The sequence below is a fragment of the Belonocnema kinseyi genome, chromosome 7 (genome assembly GCF_010883055.1).
Source record: "Belonocnema kinseyi isolate 2016_QV_RU_SX_M_011 chromosome 7, B_treatae_v1, whole genome shotgun sequence".
Classification (NCBI taxonomy): domain Eukaryota; kingdom Metazoa; phylum Arthropoda; class Insecta; order Hymenoptera; family Cynipidae; genus Belonocnema; species Belonocnema kinseyi.
In genome coordinates, this window is record NC_046663.1 from 118,753,109 (window position 1) to 118,773,403 (window position 20,295).

The 20,295-nt window shown below is 35.0% G+C and overlaps 1 protein-coding gene across 12 annotated transcripts in view; it reads left to right on the forward strand.

The window, feature by feature from the left end:
* LOC117177406 (glucose transporter type 1) overlaps positions 1 to 20,295 on the forward strand; it is a 583,769-nt gene that overhangs the window by 295,387 nt on the left and 268,087 nt on the right. For 10 of the 12 annotated variants that reach the window (XM_033368061.1, XM_033368060.1, XM_033368059.1 and 7 more), the window contains one exon: positions 156 to 351. The exons of the other annotated variants lie outside the window; for them this stretch is intronic. In XM_033368061.1, the coding sequence (XP_033223952.1) occupies positions 156 to 351 (196 nt within the window). The remainder of the gene's footprint in view (positions 1 to 155; positions 352 to 20,295) is intronic. 12 annotated transcript variants of the gene reach the window in all.

A 20,295-nucleotide genomic window follows, 5' to 3' on the forward strand; every position in this document is an offset into this window, starting at 1 on the left:
GGCAGTTTGGTGTGGAGATATTTGGATAACTTAGAGACTAGCCACACAGTAATATTCGGTCTTGAGCTACTAGACTAGTGTCAATGTTTCTGAATATTTTTGATATACGGCGACATTAAATATTTATGCAAGCACGTGTATGTGTGTGTGCGTAGCCTGCAGAAACAGGTCAGCGTTATGAGTATGAACTTGAGTGCCAAGCTGGACGAGCTGCAGCAGCGGGGTGATCGCCAACTGGAGACGACTGTCGCACTATGTGAGATACGCACGCAACTGCAGGAGCTTACCAAGAGTGTTGAGTCCTGCCAAAGTGAGGTCAGCGAGGTCAAGAGAGACATGGTGGCGATTAAGGTATTTTCGCTACTATCATCATCCTCTGTAAATATTGTATTATACATTAAACAATCTAGTTCTACATATAGGTATAAAAACTACCTAAACCCATAACCTATTTAAGTACATCATACAGTACGAACAGTACATATTAAAGGTGGATCTAAACCATTGATACCAACAGGGTCGACTTGATATGAGCTTGTTTGAACTGAGCGTCTCTCGTTGGCTCTATTTTGTGTCCTCATTTGATAGATGCGCACTACAGCCAATGAACGTCGCTGCAGTCCAAGCATGCGCTGATCATGGCAGCCTCGTTGGGATTACTGATCAAGACAAAGTTTTAGTTTTCTCGTTTAGAATATATAATTTTTAAACAAAGGGTTATCCACTATTAAATTGAGATGCACAGTGTTACTGAGTTTATTTGAACTCCTTGAAATCTTCTTAAATTATTTAAATTTTTATAAGTTCTCTTAAATTAGAATATTCATCAAGATGTTACCTATACTGCATTAGAAGAATATTATGGAATTTTAAACTAAATACAGGTGAAGCTTTATACAACTAAACTGGAACTTGGATTTAATTCTGGTTAAGGGCATTTCTAGCATTGCATTAAATTAAATCCTGACCAAATGTAAGCAGTCAGGGTCAAATGAACGATTTCTGTTGAATTTGGACGTATGACGCAATCGGATGCAACTGAAGACGAAGAGTGCGGCCCTCAAGCTGTTTGTCTTTCTTGACTGAACGCATCCTTTCCTTTCGGTCTTGCTGCTCCTCTCCTCAAGAAACTGTTCCGACATCAATTCTCGGAACGCTGTTAATCGGAACTAATTAATCCAAGTTCAAGTGTACCATTCTCGACTATTCAACCACGTGCAGTTGAATACTCAATTATGAGAAAAATGTAATTTCTTTTATCTCTGTTCATATGTTAGATTTCAATCACGTTCTTAGTGGAAAAATAATTAAAATTTCAAGAAATATCTACAATAGAGTGGTCCAAAAATGCATGGCAAAATTGTTTTGCATGCTGGAGTGCAACGACCCCCCCCCCCCATTTTATTCCAATTCCGAAAAAAGAAATTCCCTAACTTTTTATTTTCTCATTTTTTTATTTCAACAGGTGTCAGTTTTGACTTGAAGTTTCCCATGTAGAATGCATTGGGAAAAATCATTTTTTTTGAGTTTTTAGAATAATTGGTTAGGGTTTGAAAAAATGTGACTGAAAAGTATAGGGTCCTGTAGAGAATTATCCAACGAAGAAGTTCATCTATCAGACAGATGGGTCTGACACCCCTAACAGACCCCCACAAGTACCTGAAAACTACCCTTAAAACAAAAAATGTCAATTCTTCATGAAATCGATCTTTTGAACAATTTGTTCTCGTATTTTTTTACTTAAAATTATTAATATTGATCTAGTGGAATATTTATTGTCAGTGGTTAATTAATTTTTGGTTATTTAAACAAATGGAATTTGGTTAGATATTTTTTTGATAAAAATTATGTATATTTCCTCAGTGGAATATTTATCAACATTATTTGATTAAATTTATTTTAAAAAATTTTTAAATAAATATTATTACTTAAATATAAATGATAAATTAATTATTATTTAATTAATTAATAATCAGTACTCAATTATTACTGATAAATATTCCGCTAGACCTACAATAATAATTTTAATTTAAAAAAGATTCGAAACGAAATTATTCAAACAAATTTCATTTGTTTAAATAATTAGAAATGAATTAAGTAATGTTAATAAATATAACACTAGACTAATAGCATTAATAAACAAATGTTATTAAATATTTTACTAGGCTAATAGTAATAACTTTAAGGGGTGGGGCAAATTTTTGAAAACAAAATAATGTTTAAACAAATTTAATTTTTTTAATTAATGATAATAAATATGCCATTCGACCATGGGTCTCCCAAGGGCGATCCTGGTGTCTACTAGCGATCCCAGGCCAGTAGCTCGGATCTACTCGGCTATGACCCAGAACTGTCAAAATCTTTTACCTGATTTGAGCCCCTTAGAACCCTTAAACTCGAGACCCTCCATTACATCGGAAACTTCACGGTAAAATTGAGAATTACGAAATAAAATAAGCAATGTTTAGTTTTTGTTACTATAATAATATTAAATGAAATAATTAATGCAATTTTAATGTTTTATAATCACAATTCAAAGTAACTGAAAATCAATTTGTTTATGAATAATTAAAAATTTTATTTTCAAATTAAGATTTAGGTTTATCAAAAAGATATGTTAATTTTATAATTATTATAATTACATAAAAATTATATTCCAATGAAATAAAATTATTTAAAATAATAGTTCTGATATTAGAAACAATCCATCTATAAATCCATAATAACAAATTTTCGAATATTAAGAGTTTATAAAAATTGTTAAATGGACCTGGATAATTTATAATATTATCACATCCTAGCAGATAAACAAAAAATAAAAAAATTACTATTAAAACTCCCCAGGAAGGATACTTGACAAAGGTTATGTATAACTTAAAATCTTTAAAATTATCAAATTTGAAATACCCTTAATTTGAATGATTAGAAATGTGTACTAATTTCCAGCAGTGACTGAATTCTTAACTACAGGCCTCGGACTCACCACACTATTAAACTATTTTACACTTTTTTGAAACAATGACACTATTTTTTACTCGCCAGGTGACACAACGGTCCCCTTTCAGAGATATGGAGGGAGGGATTTAAAAAGGACTTATTTTTACTTGGGAGGGATACAATCTCTTCGAGCGAAGCCTTCGTATAATTATGATTGAACTTCACGTGCAGGTAAGTTCGTTTGATCTCTAATTATACTTTATGCTTCGCTCTCGAGATTACATGATATATGTAGTTCTTTACAGTATTTAACAATTTTAGCATGATTTCGACTTTTATTTATATCATTTAATGCTTACAAAACGCTATAACCTACAATATCAATTATCTCTTTGCAATATCGCTGATACGAATCTAGTACAAGCTTTTGCTATGGGTCTAAACTTCCCCGCTGCGCGGGGAAGGTTAGGCTATAGCAACGAGCGGATTAGCTATAAAATGTAAATGGATGATACTTTGTAAGAAATAGTTGTAAGAAAATTTGGTAAAAAAATGGAAGTGTAAGTAAGTCAATTTTTTAAGGCAGCAGGCCGAAAAATAAACGTTTATCTATCTAATAACGCGCAAGAACTTCTGATCTAGCAGACCAGCCTGCCGATTTTCTTATTGTTTCCAAATCTACGTCCCGATTATGGGCCGCCGACGTGGATGCGTGTCTAGTGGAATGACCCGAAAATACTGTTGTATCTTTATCGGCTTCAAAACTGTTTTTATCTATCTTCCTAAGGACTGTGAACCTGCCGCTTTATACGGTTTTCTAAAGTATATGAAAAAATATGATTCATCTTGTCTTAAGTCCCTGGTGCGTTTTAGATACATTTTTAAAGTGCTATACACACAAACTTCTGGCCTTTCGTTAAACTTAGGAATAATAAGTAATAGCTGCTCCGTGCCCTGTCTCGAAGTCTTTATTATCTCTGTGACTCTTACTTCTATCTCTGACAAAGAACAAAATATATCCTGTATTCTGATTTTCACCAGGGTCTGTGCACTCTGCGCAGTACTTAACGCTAATAATATCAAAGTCTTATGAGTTAGCTCTTTTAAAGGTAATGAAGAAGTACGCCCTAGATTTTCCAGGTATCCTAGTACGGTATCTACTACCCATGTTAATGCGTATTTTGATTTTATAGGTCTCAACCTGTTACAGCTCTTCAACAAACGCTTGACCAAAATGTTTTCTTCTATTCTATTAGTCGAAATGAGAGAAATCGCGCATCTGTCCGAATTAAGAGATCCATAAGACCTACCCTCTTCAAACACCTTCGTCAAGAACTGAATCACAGTTCTTTCATCGGGATTAAAAGGTTCAACCTGTGTTTCTTCACTAAATCTTATCCATCTTTCTAAACTTGATTTGTACTGCTTCTGTCCGCGTTTCACTTGTCTTGCGAAATCTGTATTGCCCCTTCTGTTCGAGGATTGGCCCCTGAAATTGCCCGACGAGCGCTGAAAGTTTCCCGACGGCTTCACAAAGGGCACCTTTTTAACTACCTCTTATGTTGTATCCTTGAAAAGCCTATCCGTGTCCTTCAGATCCTTCACCTTTGCGGACAAATCTCCGCCGAATAGATATCTACCAGACTTGGCTTTTTTCAAAATGTCCTGGACCTCTTTCGAAAATCGTGGAATCATGAAGGCTCTTCTCGTCTCGCTCTGCTTATATTGCGAGTCAGCAATAAGGACAGCTGCATCCGTGAGCAATTTCAAGCATTTTTCATCATCGACACCATCTTCATCAGCAGTGTCTATCATTGTAATTGCTCCGTCTAACGCAGTTAAGGCAGCGCTAACTAGTCGCTGTGATTCCACTCTGTAGTCGTCTCTTCTGACCACTATCTGGCTTATTTTGACCTGTACGTGTTGGTCTAGCAATGGCGCTTGTAAATCCTCCGGAACTGCATATTTCTTAAGCGCGTCTTCTCGGTGCTCTTTTGACATCGCGTTAAAGGCAAAATATTTCCAGCGCCTTATTAAGTCGGGGTAAATAAAGCACTGCAAGGCTTTTGATACAGTAGGGTCGACTCCCAAAGTCGAGTACATTGCCCAGCTTACGGGTGCTTCCGTTATGGCGGGCTCAGTTATCGCTTGCTCTGGTGTTGCAGCCTGCGTAATCGTCATCGAAGATGCAACACAAAAACATACCTGTTTATTTAAAGGCAAGAAAAATTGCACGCTTCTTTGTTTGGATGAAAAGAAGTAAATTCTTTGTCCGCGAGTCCCTATCACGTTCAGCTTTGATCCGGAGACTGCCGGGCGCCCGAATTATAAAAAAAGACTCAGCCTGTTATATATACTTTCTTGTCCTATAGCTATGACGGTATGTTCCGGTGATTTCAGGATGTCTGAGAAACCAATAATTAGAGCCTAATTGAACACGAATTACATCTGTTTTCACGACTGTTATAAGTTGAGAGAAAAATTCTTATTCTCCATCTTGCCTCTTTATCATGCAATACAGCGTGACGTCTTTGTTTTGACGAGTGCCAAACGCCTGAGAGATAAGCCACTAATAGTGGGAAAAAATCTATACCGCGAGCGCCCTTCTTTGTTGACGTTGTGCGCATCGCAAGCTGCGAATCTCGTCAGGGCGATTACCCTGCGCTAAAATTCCTACAGCATCTCTCTGTTGTTCATAAAGCAAAAGGCTTTGCGGAACCCCGCTACAGGAAATTTCCGAGTAGCACCATTTCTCCTTGTCCTGCGTTGCGCAATGACTTATCGTGGTCTCGGCGAATACCGAGTGTCAGACAACTGAACAACATATATGAAAAATAAAATAAAGTTGGCAACAATATATACTGGCCCTGTATACTTACGAGAATTAAACTCCACGTCCTCGCTACAGGACTCCCCATCTGCGTCTCCTTCTCCTTCTTACATAGAGGGACACTCCTCCGATTCATCCATCTCCTTGGATTTCTTCACTGCGTTCAAATGATCTAACTGATCGTGGATCTCTTTCTTCTCCTTCGCTAAATTATTTAACTGAAGATCAACCTACTTTCTCTTATACATGTTGTTATATGTGCTCCCGGCGACAGCAGAGAAAAGAATGAGCCATCAGAAAGTGCTGAGGTGTGTCACCGGGCGAGCAGCTGAAGAAATACTACATATATCATATAATCTCGAGAGCGAAGCATAAAGTATAATTTGAACAATTGATGTGATTTTAGTACAAATTTACTTGATTATTTTTTCATTAAATTTTTTCTGAATAAATTTTATCGTAATAACAATTTAAAATTCTATAATTTCAGCAGTTATGAATTTAAAACATTCAATCCAGTTTACAGTGTACAATTTTAAAACGTTACTCACTTTGAACTGAAAATTATTTTTATTTATAAGTTAAAATTTTCGAACAATTTAATTTTGGACGCAATAATATTAGCTGTTAATCTTTAGTGATACAATTTTTTATAACTCTAATTTACAAATATTTCTATTTTTAACGTTTTGAAATTTTCGAAATTTTAATCTGAAATGATTATACGAGGGTGGTTCAAATATGATCGAGACAATAACTCTGACCCGTTTATTATCTATCGAAAAAATTTACAAAAAAGTACAGTTTTTTTAGGTATTTCCCTTCACAAGTTATGCATTTTGCCCACTTTTCAGGAAGTTTTTTGATGCCGTTATCGAAGAATTCCTTGGGCAACTCGGACAGCTATGTGCATACGAACTCCTCTACCTCGTCGTCGGTGTTGAATCTTTGACCTCCGAGGGCTTCTTTCAGTGGTCCAAACATGTGGTAGTCGCAGAGTGATAAATCTGTACTGTAGGGGGGTTCGTGGATGAAAGACTCTACACTACCAATACTGATGCCGAGTTCAGCCGAAGTGTCTCGAATATTCACCCTACGATCCTCCAAAATCATTTGTTCTACGCGGCGAATGTTGTCTAGTGTCATGCTGGTTCGCGGTCGACGATCATGCGGCGCATTCTCGACGGTTTCGCGGCTATCCTTGAATGCTTTGGTACATTTAAATACGGCAACCCTACTCAGGCACTCACTACCAAACTGATTTCTCAAACGCAGAAAAAATCCCTTGTTTTTAACGCCTTGCCCTACTAAAAAACGAATGACAATACGTTGCGCGACGGCGGTCGGCACTTGAAGTTCACTCATGGTTGTAGCACGCGCGTGAAACATGCGGTCCCGACAAAAACTATGGCCACACTTAAGGGACCCAGCTATCACATACTCAAGCAACGACCTTCAAAACATACATGCGCACTATCTACAGCGTTTGTCTCGATGATATTTGAACCACCCTCGTATTTAGAGATTCTTCAATTAAAAAACAAAATATTAAAATTTGAACGCTTTCAATTTATTTGGGATTATTTATTTTTGATAAAGAAATTGATAAGTTTACAATTTGAATTTTTAAAACTTAAACCGCCTCGAATTGAAAATTATTTTTACTTAAAAGTTAAATTTTTTAATAATTCCATTTTGAACGGTTTAATTAGCTTTGAATTTATAATGATAAAATTGAATACAAGATTTGCATTATTAATGTTGCAAAAATTCATTTAAAAACAACTATCCGCAATTAGGTAGTTTAAAATTTTTAATACCTTAAACCAAATCCCTTTATTACAAGTTCCGTTAAGTTATACCAGAAAAAAGGTCCTCCAGGTTCAACTTTCAGAACCGAGCCGTTCCAACTGAGATTTTTTTTGTTTGGGCTCATAAATTTTATCTCAGTTTCCCGTCGAAAAAGAAATTGGTTGATCTTCAAAAAGGTCGAGCGATCCTGGGTCACGCTGCACCTATGGATTGTGGAGACCTCTGCACTAGACCAATAGTAATAATTTTAAGTAAAACAATACGAGAATATAGTGCTCATAAGATTGATTTAATGAAGAATTGACAGTTTTTGTTTTAAGGGAAGTTTTCATGTACTCGTGACGGTGTGTTAGAGGTGTCAACCCCATATGTCTGATATATAAAATTCTTCGTTGGATAATTCTCAACAGGTCCCCATACTTTCCCGTCACATTTTTTCAAACCCTAAAAAATTATTCCAAAAACTCAAAAAAGTAATTTTTTCCATGCATTTTACGTGGGAAATTTCAAGTCAAAACCGACACCTGTTAAAATCGAAAAATGAAAAAAAAAATCGTGAATTTCTTTTTTCGAATTTCGAATGAAATTAGGGGGATCGTTGCCCTCTAAAGAAAAAAGTGTTTTTGAGCCACCCCAATCTACAGCGTATGTATCCATGAAATGGAGCATGCCATGAAACATAAGAGTTTTTGTGCTCAATCCAAATCCAACCTTAATTTTTATAGTGCGAACGTCAAGCCGTAAAATTACCCCGTCCTTGAATTTTTTGATGAAAGCATGAAACTGCATACGTTTTTGGGACCTATATAGAATTGATTTAGCATTTTGGCCACTTTGGGCCTACATGCAGAAGTATTATACAACAATTTTTTATAAATAAATGTATAGAGATTAACCGTTTGCTAAAACTAACTCCCATAATCGATTCTACGACAAAAACTGCTAACGGAACGTATGTTCATTTTCACTTCCTCATCCATATTCTTTATAACAAAACAATGAACAATTGATTTGTAGCGTTACTTCCATGAGCCTATGGTACATATCTACTTTTTTATAACATCCAGCATATATTCCTCTAATAATTTTTTGCGTAGACTCAATTAGAGCAGTTAGCTTTAGCTTAAGATCAATATCCGTAGTGATTTTTCACCTACAGTCCATTGGTATTTTGTATTTATTTAAGGAAAAGTCCCTAGGGCTAAACAGTCCTCTAAGTAATAGGATAATACAAGGTCATTACGTGCAAGGACTGATCGGTAGAATTCTTGATTAATCTCATAATTTTATTTATAAATTAAATAAAATAAGTAAATATAGTTGACCTCAGAATACTTATCAAATTCGGCATGAGATTAATGCATAGTAATTAACATTGATGTTGTTAATTTTAGCATAACGTCAATATTTTGTTAATTTTTTTATAACCAATTATTATATAGGGCACTGCATTTGGGCTCACAATGGCTAAAACTATCAATCGACTTCATAATGGCCCTAAAACATCTATGGAAAGTGTCATGCTTTCAGCATTTTTTTGGATGAAACTTTGTTGTGAATAATCACAAGTCACGCTAGAAAAAATTATCTTGAAATAAATGTATCGTCCTTTTACCTGTTTTGCTTTGAACCATGTGAGTCTCTTGTTTACACAATCAGAATTATTTGGTTGCAAGAGTAAAGATAAATGAATTCCTCTTCATCTAAAATTGACTGACTGAGCACAAGTTGAAGTGAAAAAGGAATTAAAATTGATTTCGACAAAAAGCCATTTTTTTTCCTTAATTAGAAAACTAAAAAAGCTACAACTTTTTGCCCAGGGGAAAAAATACCCTATGAAATTCTACATCTAGATATAGTGTTTAAAAATAAAAATTCGAAAATTTTTCTGAAAGCCTTCAGTGGTCTTCCCACTCCCGGAGAAATAAGTTGATGTGCCCTTATTCGATCCAGCAGCTCAATTATGAAGAAAGTGGAATGCTTGAAGATTCGGTTATCATAAGGAGAGAACTACGATATAAAATCCTTTTGCATTTGATAGAAAATGCCATGCTTTACAAATAATTTTTGCACATTAAAATATATTTCTTGAATATCTTAGATACTGTCCTTTAATATCTTGGATATTCTCAGTTAAAATCTTCTATTTAATATATATGGATGCTCTACTTTAATATCTAGATTTCTGTCCCGTAGTTAAAGCTCTAAGATATTTACTAGTAATATCTAAATAGTCTGCGTTAACATCTATTGTTTCCGTGTAGGAATCCGAAAATATTAAACACTTTTCCAAAAACCAGCCCCAACGCTCGAAAATTAACCCGTAAGAAAATTAGACATGATACTGCCAGCTTTACGTAAAGCTCATAGTACTATGACAGAAATATTTGTTTCATCTACGCGCAACAATTTTTCAAAAATAACCCCTATCACAAAAAAACTACCATAAAAAATAAAAGTGCACACGGAGAAGAATAGATATTAGCACATACTGTCTAGATACTAGTTAATATATTAGCGATTTAATTTATTATATAAATAATTTAATTTATATAAGCGATTTATTAGGACAGAAATATACAGATTGAAGTAGAACATCCGTAGATTTTAAAAATATGATATAAACTAACATTGTCCAAGATATTAAAGGACAGAACCTAAGATATGCAATAAATATTTTTTAAATCCGAAAAATGACTTGTAGAGCATGCCTTTTTTCTAAAATGCAAACGGGTTTTATATCGTAGTCCTCTGTTTTCGATATCCGAATCCTCAAGCATTCGCCTTTCTTCATAATTATCCCATTTTCATGTAGAACGCATGACACACTGTTCAAGGCTAAAACGAAAGATGCCTGTAGCTGAGCCCTAATTTTATTGAGAAACTTATGATATATCTAAAAAAATTAATGTATTTTTCTCCAAAAATTATAGCGCAATATATACCCGAAAACCCACAACAAACACGCCGAACGCTCAAGATAAGATAAAGCGGGGCTAAAATCTTTTGCCGTCCGATAAAATTTCTCTTTTTTAATATCTTAGATATTAACTGCTTATATAATACGTTTTATACTTCCAATACAAACAGATATTGCCCAATAATATCTTGTATGTTGAATAGAAGATATTAGATATTATTTCGTATTATCTATATATTATGGTTAAATATCAAAGTTTTGAATGTCTACTTTTCAATATCTAGTTTTGTCCATGCACTAATAAAAAAGTTTGTATATTAGAATTTAGAGCTCTTCTTAGCGCGTTGATATGTTGGACCAACAATTTTGTATGTTTTGAAATACAATGTAAACTCGTTCACTGTTATGGTTTTCCGGCTAGCTATTCTCAGTTAAGGTATTTATCTGTATTTTCACACGGTTATTTAGAAAAACTTGCACGTAGCCCCTTTGTTATAAGTTCGCAAGTACGATATCGGTCTAATTGGCCGTCACGCGCCTACTAACGTTAGTCTTTTTTTGTTTTCTTTTGATACAAAGCACGTGTTCCGTCCAAATGGTGTATTTACACGCCTGTCGTATGCAGACGGAAAATGTATCTTCCTCTCACTCTACCATGTAACGATGTCATGCATTTGTCACACTCTAGATTTTCCATGCAACGGACAATCAGAGAAAATCTAAACTGCGATGAATGCGTGATATCGTCACATGGTAGAATGAAAAGAAGATACATTTTTCGTTTGAAAACTACAGGCGAGTAAATACACCTTTTAAGTTCAGAAAACCCTAATTTATAATTTCCAACTCCACAATAATATTCAACAACCCCTAAAACCACCCCTAATTTTTCATCTGGACGAATTTGAAAAGTCTTCAAGTGAAAGTTTTAACGAAATTTGTAAATTTAAAATAAACACACAAATAACTTTTAAAAAAGCCCAAGGCATATTTTTCGACTCCATAATAATATTCAAAAATGCCTGAGGCCACCCTCAATATTTCATATGAACAGAACCGAAGAGCCTTCACGTAAATGTCTTGAGAAATATGAAAATTTAAAGCAATTACCCAAATCATCATCAGAAATACTCGAAGAAATATCAGAATATTCTTTACCCCATAATAATAGTCAACAGCCCCTAAAACCACTCCTAATTTTTCTTATGAATAGATCCGAAGGGTCTTCCCGTAAAAGTCTCAATAAAAAATCAGAATTTGAGATGCGCCTACTAACGTATAGTAGCTTTAGTTAACCCTTCGTTTGGCACAAGGTCCGATAACCTTCGGTTTGGTACATGGGGTCTGGCTAGACCCTTATATATATGCATGCAAATGTATGGAAATATCACAATCTTCCGTTTTTGAAGGTGTGTTGATACATATTTATACAGTATGCAGGTATATATTTTTGTTTTTTCTTCATCCTTGTGATTTTCTCATATGCTTAATTACCTACTCAGGTGAAAATGGAAAAAATTGAAGATAGAAAAAAAATTTTACAGGTAATAGGCCATCCATATACCACGTGGACAATTTTTCACCACTTTTCGACCCCCCACCCCTTCGTGAACAGCCGTGGTATTTGGACGAACACCCCCCCCCCCTCCTTCTGTACTTTATCCACGTGGACATATTTTATGAAAATATAGATATTATTAATCTTCAAAATCAAGTAATCCAAAAGGAGCGATGAATTGGTTTAAAAAATTCGGATTAGCTTGGGAATGTAAGCTTAAACATAATTTGAATTTCAAATAAAAAGTCGTGAAAAAAATGATAATAAAAATTATATTGTGCCCGAGCACAATATAAAAGTTAGAGTATACCTAGACTATACTCCACAGATTTAGGGAAATGTGTGTGTTTAGTTTCACGCTCTTCTCTATTTGTACGGCCTGTGTATAATTTTCGTTGCAACGGATATTTTGTTTTAGAATCGCATGCCCACCAAATTTTGATTCCACGTTTCGCTGATTTTGATGGAATATATTGCGTGAATTTAGTTCTGCCGCGATATGGAAATAGCTGTTGACCGCCAATGAAATTTTCATGCGGATCATAGTGTTTCACAAGATTTTCATTAAAAAAATTCCATAAATCACGAATTGGTGCGGCTTTGTCAGTTTTTTGGCGAAATTCTCGTGTACGCCCGTCATCAAAACGGATATATTGTAGCAATGCGAGGAATCGCTTATGAGACATAGCTGTTCGGAATATGGGTAGGTCGCCTGCACGCTAAAAAACTTCTGACTTTTGCATGTGATCGTGTGAAACGCCAGCTGCCAAAAGTATATCAATGAATGCATCTAATTCAGTGTCCGTTAGCTCTTTCCAAATTCTAGGTTTTTTATCAGGATTTTCGAGATTCCACTTTTGCACCACATCTCTCATATAACGATTCGTTTCGGTGATGATGATGAATGTAATATTTATTGAAAAAAATGTCTTGAATACCTCAATCGCAATCGAATTTTGCTCTTTGGGGCCAGCTCGAAAACGCATAATACTGTGCTTACCCAAACGACCTACAGCAGCTGGTTCAATTCTATTCCATTTTGTGCCGTCTTTGCCGAAGAAAAATTCTTCACTCGAAGCTTGTTGTTGATTGTCAGCTTGCACTTCTCCCTCTACTTCTTCTTCGTCACTATCAAAAATTTCGTTCGGTTCGATTACCAAATCCTTCTCAATATCAGACACATTTACTTCAGGCACATAATCGGTATCATTATCATCATGGTTTGTGAATAAAACATGCTCATCATTTTCATCAAGCTCTTCTTCAGCATTACGTTGAATTTCATTAGATGAGGCCGCTGCCAATCGTGTCTGGAAATCAGTATTCAATGTTCGTCGGCGCAATCGCGTATTATAAACAAATTCCACTTCGTCACTCATTTTATGAATCAAACAAACCATCACAAGTATCTTGTTCGTAAAATGTGTTATTTGGCACTGCAGTCTTATGCGTTCAACGATCACTAAACAACTAGTGCTAACGGACAGATAAGAAAAGAATAAAGCTCATTGCTGAGAGTATAGCAAAAATTATTTTTGATAGAACAGAAATGAGTATAGAATTTGACGGTTCGGAAAGCAGAATCGAGGGCATAACGCAAAGTAAACAAAGTGGACTGATTTTTGCCAAGGTCGACGACGTAAACGAGACATGAATGAACTTGTCGAGCTGTTGTCTTTGGTTTCCGGAAACGGCGGAGCCTAGCGCTCCGCCGGTTCTGCTTTCCAAGCAATATATTTCATAGATTCCTATATAAAATATACAGGGGTCTGGCCAAAAAAATATAGGGGTCTGGCCAGATCCCATGTGCCAAACCGAAGTATATTCAAATAAATATTCCTGTAATTATCCTCATATAGAATTTATCCTTCCAATTTTGTTTTTTAATTATAGCAAATGAAATTTTAGGAAAAGTTAGAGAATTTCAAGTCGTTAGCTCAATCAGAAGATTATTAAAAAAACCAAGTTGAATCGCAAAAGGTCTGGCTGGACCCATGTGTCAAACGGAGGGTTAAAGTCAATTGAGCGTGTGGATTCCATAACGCCCTTAGCACTTGGACTCGCCCTCCCAGTACCCCGTGCGTTGCCGAAAAAAGGAAACATTTCCAAAAATGACCAACTTGGGAAATTAACTTCGCAAGAAATACGGCAATGTGCAGCTCGACGAGCCGCACAACTTAATGCTCAGACATCTTTTTTATCAAATTGATCATTTTTTTCCTAAAAAACAAAAAATCGGAAATATTCATTGCACCAAAATCATTGACTTTTGAAACTAAAATCGCGAAAACTCGGATTCTGTTTTACAAAATGATCTTATTTTTCTAAATATGGAAACCTCTACCGATGATAATTGTTTTAAAAATATATTTTTCTCTGATATCTTCAACATGAAAATTATTGCAAACCGTTACCATCAGAAATCGTTTCCTTAGATTTGGATAGAGAAAAAAGTCTGCAGGGAAGTTTCGTGGAAGGAAAGCTTCCAGTGGAATAGTTGTCCCTTAATCTTTAAAAAAAAGTATAACAAATTTTGAGCAAAATTTTCTCTTTGTTCAAAAGATGCGAGCGATTTTTTATTGCCGAGCGCGTAATCGTTTCGAGTCGATCGGCGGTGCGACCACGTTCCGACCACAGTGATCTAGAATAAGAATTTACTGTTCGTGACACAGGAGCACAAATCCAGAAATAATTGACCAGAAAAAACTAACGTGTCCTATATGTAGTTTTGGCCGCTGAATCCAAATCCGTTGAGCATTTATCTCCAGCACGTCCAGTTCTAATCCACAAAATTCTCATCCTCCATAAACCACAAATCTTCAAATCCTACATCTAAAAACTTTAGTCATAAATACAATAGAATTTTCAATCCCAGATCAACATTTCATCTCTCCCCCACCCCCTTTTCAATCCTGTCTGTTTTGCGCTATACTTATTTGACCCACTAACCCTTAACCTACAAACCTTAGAACTACAAACATTATACACAAGTACCATATATATTCAAATCCTAGATCTATATATCGTCTCTCTCCCTCTCCCTATTCCGCCCTATCACTTTTGCGCTATACTTCTTTGACCCACGAACGATAAGCCTACAAACATTAGAACTACAAACTCTAGGCATATGTACCATACATGTTCAAATCCTAGATCCCCATATCCTCTCCCCCCCCCCTTCTGCCCTACCCTGTCCCCTTCGGCTTAGTTTGCGAGATTTATTGACAAATAGATAGCCCCATATACTATATATACATATCGCTTACATATGTAATATATCTATCGAGTGTGTTTTGTGGGGCCTTAATCGTATCTAAGAAGTAGAGTAGGAGAGAGTAGTAGGAAAGGGTAAAGGGAGGGAGAGAAAGAATTTGTGGGCCTAGGATTGCATTCATGTATATCCATAGTTTTTTTTAGAGTATGTAGTTTTAAGGCTTGTGAGTTTATCGTTTTAGGGATCAAAGAAGTATAGAGGAAAACAGGTGGTAAAAAGATGGAAGATGGAGAAAAGGGGTTGAGAAATATGTAGATCTGCACGGAGAAATCTTTTGCTGCAATATTTGCTAAAAAACAGACTAGATTTTACTATTTTTATTTTGCAATAGAGGACATAGCGGAACTTTTGTAATGTTTCCTACTCCGAGTAGTAACTAGGAACTACATGCCGAACTACAAAATTCATTGGAATAAAATTTAAAAATGTTACATTTATTTCTAAAGAAGATTGCAATATTTGCAAAGGACTATAGTAACGTCGAGAGAGACCGGCGCATTGATTTAGTAAGCGAATTAGTAAACATTGATGCAGTCAGATTAGCAGACGAAAAAAATAATAAACCCAACATGTGCCGCGTCGCGTTGAAGGTTACGACACGTATCAGTTTACACGAGCATGCGACGTAAATTCAGACTTATTTATTATGGGATTTTGAACTCTTTTTGCACTATTATCTCTGTTTAAATTGCAATTGTACAGTACACACGATTGCATATACAGTGGGACCTCGTTCGTGTCCCAGAGTTGGGACCTGGAACCTCGTTTGGGTCGCAAACGTCCCTTCCGGTCGTTTCAGGGGCGTACTTAGGTAGAATGATTTATAACATATCACTGATATGTACTAGACATGACTAGACACCATTAGGAACAGCACTGGATTGTAGTGTGCGCGCTACTTTTTGACGTAATTTCCGCGTCACGAGCGAGGTTTTAAGGAGTCACGTGACCACGACACGAAGCCGAAAGAAACACGAACGAGTGCGACATGAACGAGTTCCCCCTGTAGTTTATACATTTTTGTATACATACAGGAATATTATATTACAAGCTGAAACAGAAAAATTTGATTAAAGTAAAGCTGGTGGGAATCGAACACGGGTCTCCAACGTGGCAGAACGGCGATATTCCATTCGGCTAAACTAGATAATGTGATCCAGAAATTTATCGCTCTTATGAAGAAGATGCTAGCACTCAAATTGATTTCCATTCAATTATTCTATAATTGTTCACAGTGATGACATTTTTTAAATTCTAAGCACTATATCTTAACACAATCAAATATCCTAATATCGAGGTTGAAAATTAATTTTTTTCTCTCTGTGGAAAATTTGTTTTTCAATTGTAACTTTCGAATTATCCTAATTTATTGTAATAAGGATCTTTGCATCTAACCAAATTGAGTGATTACTAAATTTACGGAATTTCAGCATAGCGTTTGTCGGCTGACATCGTTTACGCTCGGCTGTACTCGGTCCACCGCTAGGCTCACTTAGTAAGTTACTTGCTGATATTTGAGAGTGATCTTCCAAATTTGTCTTACTCCATAATACAAAAAAATAGAAAATATCAAAGTATAATTCAGATTCCTAAAGACAATAGCAATTCCTCTTACAAATATAGTCTTTTATGTTATTTTAGGTACTCATTACTTCTACTCTTTTTATATAATTTAACTATGTCTCTACTAATTTATTCTATCTAGGATTTTACTATAAAAAAAGCCTTCGTATTATCAATAGGAATATTTCATATAAAAATAGCATAGCTTAAGATTATTGTATTAACATATACGAATTATCGCCTTGGTCCCTCGATTGTAACCTAATTTTGTAATTTTACCAGGACAAAGTTTCTTAGTGTAGGATAGGAACATCTATGGTACTTGCATCTTGAGTTTGTAGTTCTTATGTTCGTAGGTTTATGGTTTGTGGGGATCAAAGAAGTATAAAGGAAGAGTGATATAGTAGGGAAGCGGAATGGGAGAAGGGAGGGAGAGAGAGGATATGTAGATCTAGGATTTGAACATGTATGATACTTGTGCCTGGAGTTTGTAGTTCTAAAGTTTGTAGGTTTACGGTTTGTGGGTCAAAGAAGTATAGTGGAAGAGAAATTGAGTGGGAAAGGGAGATGTGAGAAGGGACGGTGAGAGAGAATATGTAAATCTATGATTTGAACATGTATGGTACTTCTTCTTAGAGTTTATAGTTCTAAGGTTTGTAGGTTTATGGTTTGTGGGTCAAAGAAGTATCGCATAATACAGAGAGGGTGGAAAGGGTGGAGGATTTGAAGATTTGTGGTTTATGGGGATAAAACACGTAGATAGGAAGAAAAATGGGGTGAGAAAGGAGGGAGAATGTAGGGGCGAGGGTTTTTATCGAGTTTAGAATTTGTACATGCAGTTTTATTGTGTGTCGAGTTTTCACAATTAGGGTTTGCAGGTCTACTGTTTGTGGAATTCAAAGGGGTAGAGCGAGGAGAGTTAGGAAAGTTTGATAAGTGTGGAGAGGGGAAAAGTGTGGGTCAAGCGTGTTATTGCTTTGGGGTTTGTGGGTTTATAGGTCTGTGGGTATGTGGTTTGTTGACTTTTTAATTTCATGGATGAAAATTATGTGGATTTGAGCTTTATCAGGTTTTTGAATAGGGAGGAATCGAATTTTCTCCATTTTTCGCGATTGATGGAAAATTCATGACGTGCTGGAGATAAATGCTCAATAGATTTGGATTCAGCGGCTAAAAATACATATACATAGGACACGTGAGTTTGTTCTGGTCGTTGTTTTTGTGTAGTTTTGTGTTCCTGTGTAATCGCCCACAGGTCGTATTTCTTAACCGATTTTTAAATTCTTTATTTAGAACTGCTTATAAACAAATAAAGTTTATGAAGATCTGAGCAATATAAGTGTACTACCTGACCGCGCGTACCTGAGTGCCCGACGCACTAGCCCGACGCACTCGTACACTTTAAACGCGATTTTCTTAAAACAACGCTTTGAGAAACTGGCCACATGATTTCTCCGGAACCAGCGAGCCGATCCTTCTGAAATTTTGACCACACATTCTACACATAAGTACTTACAAAACGACCTATTATCATGTTAAAATTTTTATTTTTACTATATATTTTTTTTACAAAAGACATCGAAAACATTTTTTTTTATTATTTTGGTTTTATTGATTAAAATTAACAAAATTGTATCATGTGGCTGCCGACCTGCCTCCAAATTATAGAATTCTGTTCAAATACGGTTTTTTATACAAAACTTGGAAAAAATGTATAAAAAATTTTCTTGTTTTATATTTCAAGATATTATTTATCATACCTACTAATTTTTATATCCATATCTTCCATAACATGCTCACAAAAAATTTTGAAAAATAGCCTTCTTTTAGCCTACCAACTAGACTACAAAATTAATTTATTATTGTTCTTTATCATATTATTGTTCTTTATTATCTTCTCTGAGATGAGTGCCAGAAAATTGCTGTTTTTTCTGAAATGTTTAACTTTCCTCTAATTTTTTAGTTGAATAAATATTTCTTTTTTTAGTTTATTGTTTTCTAATCATTTATTTTGTTATTTTAATTAATGATCTACTTCTTTCTAATTGCAAATTAGACAAAAAGTTAAAAATTTCGGGAAAACTGCAACTCTAGCATTATTCAAATTTAATATTATTAAACATAATGATAAATTATTGAAAAATCAATTCTTCTAATTTATTCACTTATCCACCTCACTCTATTTGAAAAAACAAATGTAACAAACAAATGCATTATTCGGGCTTCTGTCGATGGAAAAATTAGTTTTTTTTCGATATCAGTCCTTTTAATTGGGATATTATTGTTAATTGACGCAACATTAAAAATTAGTTGATGAATTTTATGATTTTTTAAAGCAAATTCAATAAACATTGCATTATTTGGTCATTTCTCAATGGAAATACTCGTCTTTTTCAATGTCAGTGTTTTTATTAAGCTGCACCATAATAATTCAGATTGGATTTCTGTATTCATTTGTTTTTTGTGCTACACTCATGAATTCGTATAAAATATTTATGGCCCCTTCTTAGATTCTTTTTTTTTTATTCTGAGGCTATAGCAAAACAAATGACGATAACCCCGATATGCTACTGTTTCTCCATTTTTCTCGCATCTTTGGCATTTGTGTCAGGCAAAGATCATTTGCATTTTGCGGTACTATAAAATAAAACAGAAAGTGTCATCGTCAGAGACAGTACTTTGAATTCCTCTATTTTTAACAACATCTGTTACCAGACTAATACGTCATTGCTTTTTAGGAATCAGTCATAGGCGGATATCAGATTCCTTTATGAGAAATTTCTTCTACGTACGTTCAAACGTCTAATATTTTCTTGTTGCCTTTTACGGAATTAAAGTTGTTTTTTTGTACTTGTTTCTTATGTTCGTGTTAATTAGTTTTTACAAAATAGGAAAAGAGTTTCTTGGCTATGTTTAGTTCTTCGTTTTAAATAATTAATTTGCAAAAAAACTTCAGATTTTAGTCATTATAAAGTTGTATAAATTTGAAAAATGGAAGCTTCAAAAGTTAAAAATAGAGTTTTAAGTTATTTACTGATAAAAAATTCCAGTTAAGACCTACATATTTTAATGCATCAGAAATTTTATTACCGAAAGTGTGCTATAGATATTGAAGAAATTATAAATGAACAGGTTATACCTTTTAATTTCGAAGAAGCTATCGCTTTGGCTGAAGATACAAAACTTACGATGCTCCAATACGAGACTATCCGGATTCAAGCAAGGTTACGAAATGCAGACATTTTTCCTCTCTCTGTGAATCTTGAAGACACTAAGCAAGAATTTCTTCCTGCTGAAGGTACGAGGGTAGTTCAATAAGTCCTTAGAATGACCAAAATATGGCGCGCGAATCGCTCCAAATCATCTGTTTTCAGTCAGCACCACTCCCGACTAGATATATG